General features: G+C 38.3%; 2 protein-coding genes across 5 annotated transcripts in view; one reads left to right on the top strand and one right to left on the bottom strand.

Moving 5' to 3' along the window:
• Ppn (proteoglycan-like sulfated glycoprotein papilin) overlaps positions 1-12,263 on the bottom strand; it is a 228,928-nt gene that overhangs the window by 34,196 nt on the left and 182,469 nt on the right. For all 4 annotated transcript variants that reach the window (XM_076175936.1, XM_076175939.1, XM_076175937.1 and 1 more), the window contains 3 exons: positions 6,244-6,367; positions 2,742-2,857; positions 1,872-2,069 (listed from right to left, as the gene is read on the bottom strand). In XM_076175936.1, the coding sequence (XP_076032051.1) occupies positions 1,872-2,069; positions 2,742-2,857; positions 6,244-6,367 (438 nt within the window). The remainder of the gene's footprint in view (positions 1-1,871; positions 2,070-2,741; positions 2,858-6,243; positions 6,368-12,263) is intronic.
• LOC143019944 (uncharacterized) overlaps positions 1-12,263 on the top strand; it is an 82,324-nt gene that overhangs the window by 42,087 nt on the left and 27,974 nt on the right. The gene's annotated exons all lie outside the window — the stretch shown is intronic.

Raw genomic sequence — 12,263 nt, 5'->3', positions numbered from 1 at the left:
TGCATCCCTCCCTCATCCCCATCAAATAAGATTCTGATTGCCAGGTATAATAAAATGATCTAATGTTGCAAAATAAATTTTGATGGCTCCATGACTTCATTAAAAAATACTTTCTAACAAATAAAACTCATTGGTTGTTGTGAATTTTTAGAGGTGAGAAATCAAAGCTTAAAATATTCTATACTATATTGTCTACATTTTCACTTTTCTGTAGACATAATAATTGGTAATTTAAAGCACAAAAATAAACTAAGTTACATACATATGTATAAATATGTGGAATAGCATAGAAGGTGATATAGCCCAAGCTCAAATAATTCATGAATTCAAATCTAAATATGATAGTTGGAAATCAAAAATATGTATTAAGTTGGAACCTTACATGAATTTGAGTCTAGGTATGTTAGAAAATTAGAGAATAGGAGACAGGACCCAATGAGCATTGCTCCTTTCCTGTATACTACAATTAGGTAAATACAATCTCCTCTTAGCATCCATTCCCAAATGCCTATTTCTCGTTGCACTTTTTAATCTCTCAGTCTACATTCTACCTCCACCTCCACTCCTCCCTTTCCCATCACATTTGTCCCAAGTATCTAAAGCTATCTACTTCTTCTAGTTTCTCTCCTTTAATACTCACTTCCAATTTGCTGCCATTCTCTCCCCTTGTACATCTCATCACCTTACTTCTATCCGCATTTATCTTCAACTTCCTTCTTTTGCACCACACCTTCCCAAACTCTATTAGTAACTTCCTTAATCCCTCCTCTGATCCTGCTACAAGTGCAGTGTCATCAGCAAACAACAACTGGCTTAGCTCCCATTTTTCTCATTTCCTTTAACCATTTCCAATCCATAGCTCATTACCCTTGCATTTACCTCTCGCACCATCCCATCTATGTATGAATTGAACTAAATTACGATACAGAAAAAAAAAATCACATATAGTGACAGCCTGCAATCACTGCCAACTCTTCAACAACTATTAAGACTACTGAGGAATAGCCACAGAGGGATGGTGCCAATTTATCAACTTATTTCCCATGACTGGAGGAATCTGGTAATAAAGGGGAACCTCTTGCAGGCTCTAACAGTTGGCATCTGAAGTATCTTTTCCCTTTCTAGGGGTGATGAGGTGATATTTACTGAACAGAGGTGTTCTTAGAAAGGAGTGGTGACCTTCTCTAAAGTGCAACAATCAAGTTCAAGTAAGACCAGTTTTGGAGGGTTACATCATTACTGGGTTGAATCACACTGAGAGAAAACCCCTGGGAGATGTTGCCATTGCCTTTTCAAACTCTTTAGATTAACTCATAGAGCCAGTAAATTAAACCAATGAGAATCTCATATATGAAAATTAATATTCATGTGAACAAGTTGCTTAAACATGGCAAAGGAAACATGGACTGGGAATGAAGCATTTATTCCTGACATTTCATCTACTGACTTTGAAAAAGTTATTAGTTGAAACGTCAGGCATAAATGCTTCACTCCCAGTCCATGTTTCCTTTGCTGTGTTTTAACAATCTCATATGTGTAAGGATGGGGCACATCTTGGACATCTCTTTCAATGCAATATACGCATCTAATAGTTTGATAGTGGGTAGTGTACCCTGAAGTGCTATCCTACGTAAGAGTGCACAAGGAAATGCCAAAAGTGGAATGGACACCCACTGAAATTTCATCATGCAAATGCTTATCATAATCCTTACTTCTGCACAAAGGGTTTAGAATACAATACATCAATGATGCTGGTGTTCTTGTGTGATTCACTAAAAAAGGATGGTAACTTAACCTCTTGTACAGATACCATTTACCTAGTTATAATATAGATTAGTTATTCATATGAACTAGACAGGTGATATCCCTACCTTGGTCTCGGAATGCTCCACACTGACGTTCACATAATTCCACTGACTGGAATCGGTTGGCATTTCCTCCACAACCACCATAAGAAAATCCAATACAACGTCCAGTATTAGCATCATAATACCAGTGAGGAAGGGCAGCACGGCACAGCCCTTCATCAACAGAGAGAAGACAAGCTTCTGGCAATGTGGGTTCTACATCTGAAATGAAAATGGTAAAATAAATATATATCGCTCTTAGAAGAGGTTTCTATTTGTAGAGATAATGAAGAAACCATCTTCATGATCCTTGGTAAGTCTGATATTGATAATGATGATGATCTGGTTTAACATCACAAACTCCCCCTATTGGAGGGCTAGCTAGGACAGTGCCCCCTCACAGAGGACTTGTAGTGTGGAATTTAAGGGATCATACCCTTGGCTCAACTTTGCCGGTGGCAGGGTTCGAACTGCCACCCCCTCTGATATTAACATACAGTAAATATGTTGAATTTGTTGTATTTAAAGGACTGAAGTCCCCCCTTCCCAATTTTGTTAATTAAATCAAGGGATGGGTGTACTAAGCAGAGTATTACATCATGAGTTTTTACCTTCACTAGCTTTTCACTCTGATTCAGTCCTTTTAATAAAAATTACCTGCCAGAATCATAGTGTTCCTTTACTGTATAATTTTCTGTAAATGTGTACATGACATTTCTTGATTTTCAACTTCACATATACCTTTGTTTAATGGGGATGCATTCTCCTTGAAGATCTTTCTATCTTCTATGGTTGTAGTTCTCAGAACTACTGTTTAATCATTTAAACTCAAGGCAATAATCTTTATGATGAAATTGGAATACAGGTACTTTCAAAACTAGAATCAAAACTCACCTGTATGTATACCTCCAATCTCCACATCTGGGAACTTTTCCTCAAACTCAGGTGCTGTCCCTGGTCCGTCACGATTTTTCTGACATCTTTGACGACATGAATAAAGACTATCGAACCTGTTAAAGAAAGAAATGTTAATTATTTTCCCCCCATAGGGAACAGGCAAGTCCCTTTATATGAAAAATAAAGACAAAATAATTCATACTGCGTAAGATTTGTGCCTAGACTATCTTCGCATGTTAACATAACTGAGGGGCCAATGACAGGTACCTGACAAGGCTCTCACATGGGGGGGCATATGCCCTGGGCGGCACATTTAGGGGGGTGGCAATTTTAGTCTGGACATGCCGCCCACAAGGCTGACCTCACTCATGTGGAATTAGATTACCTAGGCTGTCCCAGGTTCTCTGTGACTTGCTGAACTATTTACAATTCCATTAATGATAAACTTGTTCAACCACAAGTGAGCATTCATACTGTGGTCAAAGTGTTTCTTAATATAAGAAAATTCAATAACATGTCTTTCTAAAACCAAACTGGAAGACACAATTGTCTTGGTGTTGTCGCAGGCAATTTATTACTTCTAAAATATTTCTATCATCCCAATCCCGTTCTGATACTATATTTATTTTGGTTTACATTCACACTCAATATTATGCCTGTTTATCCAATGTACATTTATCACACTCCCTTACATTTACCTAGTTGTATTTACCTAGTTGTATTTTGCGGGAAGGGGAGCTATGCTCGTGTTGTCCCGCCTTTGTATCTTGCAGTGTCTAGTTTGTTTTTAAACTCATGAATGGTTTTTGCGCATACTATTTCATTTGTAATGTTAGTAGTGTAAATATATATATATATATATATATATATATATATATATATTATATATATATATATATATATATATATATATATATATATATATACATGGTATATATATATATATATATATATATATATATATATATATATATATATTAGGTTGGCTCAGTTGTACACCCAGTGGTTAGTCAAGAAAGCGTTCCTGAATTGTGGTGCAATAATATAATGATTTTTCTTCATAAAAAAGGAGAGCAAAAGAACCTTAGTATCTAATGACTGACTAGCTTGCTATCAAAAATATATAAAGTATTCTCCAAGATCCTTATGAATAGATTAAGTAAATTTTAGATGGAAACCAACCGAAAGAATAGGCAGGTTTTAGGAGTGGATATTTGACTCTAGACCATTTTCAGGAGATAAACCAACTAATTGAGAAAACAACAGAATACAATATACCTCTCTGTTTAACTTTTGTAGATTACAAGAAGGCCTTTGACTCCATAGAACAAATAGCAATACTAAACTCATTACGGAAGCAGGGTACAAACGAACAGATTGTAAGGATTTTAGAAAAGATTTATACAAAAGGTACCGCTATAATTCGACTACATAAAGATACAGAAAAGGTCAAGATCAAGAAAGGAGTACGCCAAGGCGATACTATTTCATCCAAATTATTTACAGCTTGTTTGGAAGAGATTTTCAGAAGGTTGATGTGGTTGTGTAAATCATGGAACGCTACAAAGTAGGCCTTTGTTCAGCAGTGGACTCAGAGGTTCTCAATTGGGTTTAAATCAGGTGAATTACCTGGCCAATCTTTTATATACTCCACATCACAGAATGCAAACCGTTCTTTAATGAGCTTAGCAGTGTGGCATGGTGCACCATCCTACATGAAGACATCTGTTTTGCACTGAATAAAATAGTCCTCCAAATGAGTAGCTAAAAATATCGGTCTGCATTCACAGTTATATTTTTAATAATATCACTAATGATCCAACACAATGGTAGCCAAAAGCATCCCAAACCATCAGTGAATCAAGATGTTTTACAGTGCTGTGTGTGAATTTTGGGTCCAAAGAATCACTGCTAAGATGACGGTACACTTTGTCAAGACGGTTTCCAGTACAGTAAAAGTGGCTTCATCACTTCACAACACATTTTTCTACTGCAATCACACATACTGCAATCTAACTTCAATGGAAAATAAGACTGAATTGTTTCGTGGCATTATTGGGGTACATGATACCATAATATTACAGTGGTTGCTAAACTGAGGCATTCAGAACACAAAATATATAATTAGATAAATAAGAAAGATATAAACAAATGAATAATTATAAAAATCTGACATCAGCTCATAAAGAATTTTGTGCAAAAAGGAAAATATTCCAAATTTTGTTTATTCTAATGCAAAATTCATATATTACGGTAAAATACTCAGGGCTCCTTTGACTTTTTTTTTATCATAATCATTTTGTTGGCTTTGTGGGCAGCATGTCCAGACTAGAATTGCTGCCCCCCTAAATGTGCCGCCCTGGGGCATAGGCCCCCCCCACCCCCCAGGTGAGGGCCCTGCAACCAGTAACTGCTCTTTTCTCCCTACCACTTTAAGCCAGTGACATATAAAGTCCCACATGAAAGGCATGGAAGTCCTTGACAGAGAAGACTTAAATTGGGATATGAGAAATATGACGAGACATGAAAAGAAACTCAAAAAGGACAGTTATAGAAGAGATGATGATAAAAGAAAAAAAAAAAAAAATTCACACAGGGTGGTGGATGTTTGGAACAAACTGGATGAAACAATAGTGTGTGCAAAAACTATACACGAATTTAAGAGCAAACTAGACACAGTGAGATACAAAGATGGGACACCACGAGCATAATTCCCCTTCCCATAAGATACAACTAGGTAAATACAACTAGATAAATACACTGGTACAACATAGAGAGTAGTCCAAAGTTTCTTCCCAGAGAGATTTGTGGAAGGTTCCAAGCACCTTTGCCAGCTGCTGTGGGGATGTGGGTTTTCCACTTAGTGAAACTTGGGGCAACAATTGATTCATTAAGCTAGAAATGATCATATAAAAATTCAAAGAATGCTAGAAAAGAACTTTGAAAATGGTATTGTGAATGCAAGGAAGAACAGAAACTGTTATTTAGGTTTATCAGTGGTAAAATGAGGTGAAAGGGCTTTTAGATGCAAGAATGATGTCTTTCAGTCAAAGAAGACATCTGCTCTCCTCTTGGCTTCCTGCACCTTGCATTTTGCTCTCACCCTCTTTGTACCTCATATACGTACTTCTTTTTCTGCCACCACTACACTAACCTGCTCATCCCACCATTTGCAGAAGAAATTGAAAAAGAAGATATTGGCAGAGATATCTTTGACTACTGTTTACCAATATGATTTTGTTCCTTATGACTAAGCAGTATACCTACACAGACTCAAGCTAGTCCAATACTTCCAACTACATGCACACTACCCTCACGTTAAACCTTCTCTGTATTTATTCTGAAGGAGGGCAATACATGTGTAACAGTAGAAAACACACTATCAGCCCTGTGATCTCCCATTAAGTTACCCACTGAAGTAGGAGCTGTCTGCAGTAATATGACAGGCTGCAATCAATTAATTCCACTAACATTAGTCATTAATGGAAAGCCAACTTACTTGTTTTTGTTTCCTTGACAACCTCCAAAGTCAAATTCAAAGCAGTCATCAATATTTGGATCATAGTAGTACTGCAAAAATGATCCATCGCATGGGCCCACTACTCGTGGCAACTCACAAACATCTGTCATAATAAAATATTTTGTTATCAAACATTCTTAAAGACACCATTACAAGATAAAACATGTACAACTTTATATTTTTACATGTGTATAAAGACTGAAGACTGAGAGAATATATGATAAACTTCTATTCAGCTTTATATAATGAATTAAAATTAAAGTGTAAATATATATACGCATTCATCCCCCTGAAAGTCGTCCAAAATCTTTCATTGTCCTTCCCATCTTAATAACCCATGAATGAAAGGCCATACTTGTCCCCCACCACACTACTAAGAAGCAATACAGTGAGACAGCACTTCCAGAGTAGGGTTCAGCAGCCAGAGTTGGTTTACCCCCACTACTTCATTAAATGACAACCTCCCTACCCTAATCCACCTGAGAAATTTATTGAGCAGATAAGAACATCTCATCAAGGAAGCTCGCTGGCTGAGTGGGTTAGGGTGTTGTTACTTGCAGCGATGGTCAAGGGGATGGTGGTTCGGACCCTGCCACCGGCGAAGTTGAACCAAGGGCATGGTTCATTAAATTCCATGCTACAAAGTCCTCTGTGAGGGGCACTGTTCTAGCCTTCTGATAGGGGGGAGTTTGTGACGTTAAACCATGTCATCATCAAGAACATCTCATCAAGCCACATCATTTCCTCATCCATTTACATCCATGCCCCATTCATTCCTATTTTTTTTACCTTTTCTTTGCTTGACACACATTCCTCTTACAATCAGTGCCCCCTTCACCCCATCCATCCACCTCTGTTTGCTAGTCTTTCTTCACTCATTCTTTTCATATGCCCAAATCATCTTTACATTCGTTGATCAACCTAGCTCTTTTCCCACCCCTAATCTCTGCTTCCCCTCTACACATCTCACTTTATCCATGATTGTAACTTCTATTATACTTCTTCAACACTGTCTCAAACACATTTATGCCCTTCCTTTCTGTCTCCTTCAAATTCCAAGACTGTTCCATAAAGTGTCATAGGCAGAACCACTCCCTTTTAGCTTTCTTCTCTCTCATAACCTCCTAAATTCTGCCACTGACTGTTTTGGTTTATTCTATGACTCAACCACAAGCACAGTGTCATCTACAAATAACAACTAGCTCACTTCCTACTTCCTTCTACACTCACTCACCAATCCAAATTCCCTGCCTAACACCTTCATGTTTACCACCCTCACCACTCCATCCATGTACATGTTAAACAACAATGGTAACATTACACAACCCTGATACAGCTTTACCTTCACCTAACACTACTCACTCTCTCCATTCTCAACCCTCACACGAGCATTGAAAGTGGTGAAAGCTGGTAAGATACCTGGATTAGGTGGGTGTCACATGGAGTATTTGATGAAGGGAGGAACAGTTATAGTGGAGTGGTTGCTGAGATAGTTTAATGTGTGCCAGAGGAGTGGAGTGCCTGTATATTTCCACTATACAAGGTGAAAGGGGACAATATGAATGTAGTACCTAGCTTTAGAGGGATCAGTCTGATTAATGGGGTTGGTAAGGCATATGGGATGGTTTTATTTGAGAAGATTAAGAGAGGAACATAAGGAGTAATTGGGGGGAGAATAGTGTGGGTTTAGGAAAGAAAGAGGGTGAGTAGATAAAAATTTTGTAGTTGGCAGATATGTGAGAATTTTTTTAGTAAAAGGTAAAGATATCTTTTGAGCTTTTATGGATTTGAAGAAAGCATACATTAGGGTTGACAGGTAAAGAGTAGATTGTACAAAGGGTGTAATTGTTCCCATGACATTGTATAGAGCAAAGATGTGGAATTAAAAGGAGACAGAAAGGAAAAGACTAAATGTGTTTTAGGTATGGTGGGGGTTACAATGATGGACAAAGTTAAAAATGAGAATGTGAGGCAGAAAGCAAGGTTGGAAAGAGAACCGGTTGATCAAAGAACACTGGGATGGTTTTGGCATATGGAAAAAAATGAGTGCAGAAAGACACGCAAAAAGGGTGTAGAAGGCAGAGGTAGAGGGGGTAAACTTGAAGGTAAGACTGAGACTGGGTGTAAGAGAAATGTGTCAAGCAGTGAAGGGAGTGGACAAGAGACAGGGGTGGGTGAAGAGTGATTGCGAATGGATAAGGAACTGATGGGGCCTGAAGAGATTTCTTCTACTCTGTTTATTCCCATGTAGATGAGAGGGGAGGATCATCATGTAATGAAATGGTGGGGTTAAACCACCTTGGGCTGTTGGGCTCTGCAGTGGAGGTGGTCTTGCTGGACTGCCTCTGACCCAATTGGTGGACAGGGAACATGGATGACCTTTCATCCTGAAGAAGAAGCAACTGGGTTTTGTGTAGATGTGGGATGGGTGAAGGATGTTTTGACTTGGTTGCTGTACTTGTAAGGGTGAAAGGGTCTTTTGGTCAGGGCCCTCACATGGTGGGGGGGGGCAAGGGGGTATATGCCCTGGGGTGGCACATTTAGGGGGTGGCAATTCTAGTCTGGACATGCCGCCCACAAGGCTGACAAAATAATTATAATAAAAAAAAGGTCAAAGGAGCCCTGAATATTTTACTGTAATATACAAATTTTGCATTAGAATCAACAGAATATGAAATATTTTTCCCTTATCCTTTCTGCAATAGGGACATTAAATAACATTTTTAAAATATGTTTAATTATTTTGCAAGCCAATAGCTATAATAGGCAGTAAGGAATGGTGGAGATGGGAAGTGGTGATGGGGGAAGGGGGAGACATCATTGAGAACTTTGCCCTGGGGTGGTACTTTGCCCTGGGGTGGCATTTTGCCCAGGGGGCAGCACTTAGGCATGTAAGGGCTCTGCTTTTGACATATGTATCTATATATATATATATATATGCTAATAAGAACACGGGTACGTGTGTTCACTTTTGCAAAGTAGACCACTTGGAAAAAAAAACTAACGAAGCAGAGCGCTTTCGTATATTACATTTTCAGTGCAACAAGTACATAGTGATAGGAATACATAGACAATATATACATGATACATATATATTGTCTATGTATTCCTATCACTATGTACTTGTTGCACTGAAGATGTAATATACGAAAGCGCTCTGCTTCGTTAGTTTCTTTTTCCAAGTGGTCTACTTTGCATATATATATATATATATATATATATATATATATATATATATATATATATATATATATATATATATTGTCACTACAAACTTGCTTATTTAGCTGTATATGCTATACCCAACATTGGGGGCCAATGATGGGTACTTGCTTATGTTGGTCCTGTGAGACAGATATTAGAGTCATCCCTCTGCTGTGTGCCAGTCCCCTCACTTCCATCTAAAGGTGCAGCCCCAAGGGTTGGCACTCTGTCTCTGGATTGGGGCCAATGTCCCTATCAACTCCAGCTCTTTCTCTTCCATTTTTCACACAAGAGGAGCTGACAAGTGATGACCGACCCTCCTACTACCGTATTTTCCGGCTTAAAATGCGCACCCATGCACTTCGTTATCTCAGTACACAGATAGCGCGCACCGACATATAATGTGCATGCCTGATCGCATTTGTCTATAACGCAGTTTTACCTCGGTATTTATATCATGTGAACAAGATTACATGGAGAAGTATTTTTCATTGGCTAGAGCCACCGCTGGGAAATCTGTTGATTTGTCACTAAATTAAGTGTCAGTTTAGGCATCAATCAGGACACAACTAAGAAAAAGTCAGAACTACATGTACCGGTATATGACTCATGTTGTGCGTTGGTCCCTTATTACTTTGTAGCTTAAATAGTTTGTAGGAAATATGATCTAAAAAAAGTTTATTGAAAGTAAAATATACAGAAAAATTTCGGGATTTTTACAGAAAATGTTCATTTTATATCTTGAGGAAATACAACCACTCCACGTTTAACGACGACAATTGGGACCAGCGCGCCGTCGTTAACCGAATTGGTCGTTAAGCGAAAGTGTATACATATATGTACATGTACTGTATGTACAATGTCCAGCAATACATGTATCTTTATTTTCGTGTATTTTCCCTCTTTTATACAGTACATTAAAGCTTTATTTACTGTTTATTTACGGTGGTTAGGTTCCTGAAATTACTGTATATGACCAAATCCGCGTATGCTGACATTCCATATTGAATACCGGGGTATTTTTTTAGTTTCGACCATGGGCGCAATATAGCAATAGAAAATTAATTATTAATTTTGTAAATTAAAATGTATCAACGTAATATGCAATTTTGTGGGCGGAAATGAAAGTAAAAAATACCATGCTACAAGAAAATATGCTAATGAACGAAGTCGGTAGCATAGGATTGGGATGCCATCTTGTCATCTGCGACAACGAGGACGAGCCGGATGACATTTAATTTGCAGGTAATGATTTATCAAACACAGGTCAGGTTAGTTTAGTTTAGGTTAGACGAATTCATCATCCTTTTATTTCTTCGACATCGGCATCTATCATAACAAACATGGTGTACCATTCGTCCGACATGACTGACTTCGTTACTTACGAAATTTGTTTTAGCACCTTTTTTTTTTTTTTCCGCTCACAAAATTGCATATTACTTTGATACATTATAATTCACAAAATTAATAATTAATTTTCTATTGGTATATTGCGCCCATAGTCGAAACTAAAAATTTACCACTACCGGTACTGTACCCCAGGTAGTTTTTGCAGCTTGCAGGATGGTAATGTAGACCTAAGCTTCAGAACACTTTACCTCACAGCTAATATCCACCGTACAAGTTCAATTATAACATCATACAAATTTGCCTCAGCCAACTTAATTATCGTACACGACGTCGTAACTTCGGGAGATTTACGTTAAACGTCTGTCATAAAGCCCGTCGTAACTCCGCGTCATCGCTAACCGTGTAGGTCGTTAAACGAGGAGTACCTGTAATTCGTCTTTACCATTTTTTATTCAATACTGAAACTACAGACTGTTTTGTTTTAGCTTTGAACCTGCAATGACAGTGGTGAAATAGGACAGTCTCTCATCGAGGTGACGTTTAGTTAATATAACTCCCGAAAGAGGGTGTTGTAGTCAGGTGTTTGACACGAGTTTATGAACGGCCGCAATGGAATTTGTACCATACCTAAAGTGAAGCAACAAAGCCAACATAAAAATTCAAACTAAGATGCTGTGAACATGGGCAAATATCATGAATATTGATCATGTTTCATGGTGTTTAGGCCTATTTAAACATGAAAAATAAGATTCGATAGATACCCTATACCAAATATTTATATACGGTAGCCCATGCTGGCGTATTCTTTCATGTCACCATGGCTGTTCTTCTTGTTCTCACGGAACGTCACGGAGAAGTGTGCCTCCCGACTTTGTGATGGCAAACATCGTCACGTTGTTGTGAAAAAAATTACACACACAGGCGCAGAATTTTTATCATAGGCCGTAGATAATGCGCACCACCGGATAACGCGTAACCCCCCATTTTTAGGCCCTTCCAACGGAAAAAAGTCGCGCACTATACGCCGGAAAATACGGTACTTCTGGCCACAGAAACGATCCAGAGAAACAGTCCCACTCTTAATACAATATAGATGACAATCCAAATTTTTTTTTCAAAGAGGTCTATGGGAGAGCCCAGGGATCATTGCCAACCACTGTGGAACTACGGATTTCCATGTAATGAAACTCGTGGCAATAATTTTAAAATCTTTTAACCAACATCATTTATGTAGATCAAGAACATGAATAGTAAAAGAGGTATGGAAGGCAGATGTGGAGTAAGTGAACATGAGGGGACATCCTAGGATGAGATGGATGGATGGAGTGAAGGGGGCTTTGGGGAAGAGGGGAATGTCTGTTGAGGAAGGATGGGAGAGGACAGAAGACAGGGGTGCTAAGATGGGAGGGAGGGTGGAGGGATGGAATGGGTGGGAATGATTTTAT

Source organism: Oratosquilla oratoria, chromosome 38, assembly GCF_046742065.1.
Source record: "Oratosquilla oratoria isolate Oo_2021 chromosome 38, ASM4674206v1, whole genome shotgun sequence".
Taxonomy (NCBI): domain Eukaryota; kingdom Metazoa; phylum Arthropoda; class Malacostraca; order Stomatopoda; family Squillidae; genus Oratosquilla; species Oratosquilla oratoria.
The sequence above is the reverse complement of the archived record's forward strand: the minus strand, read 5'-3'. Positions and strand labels throughout refer to the sequence as shown.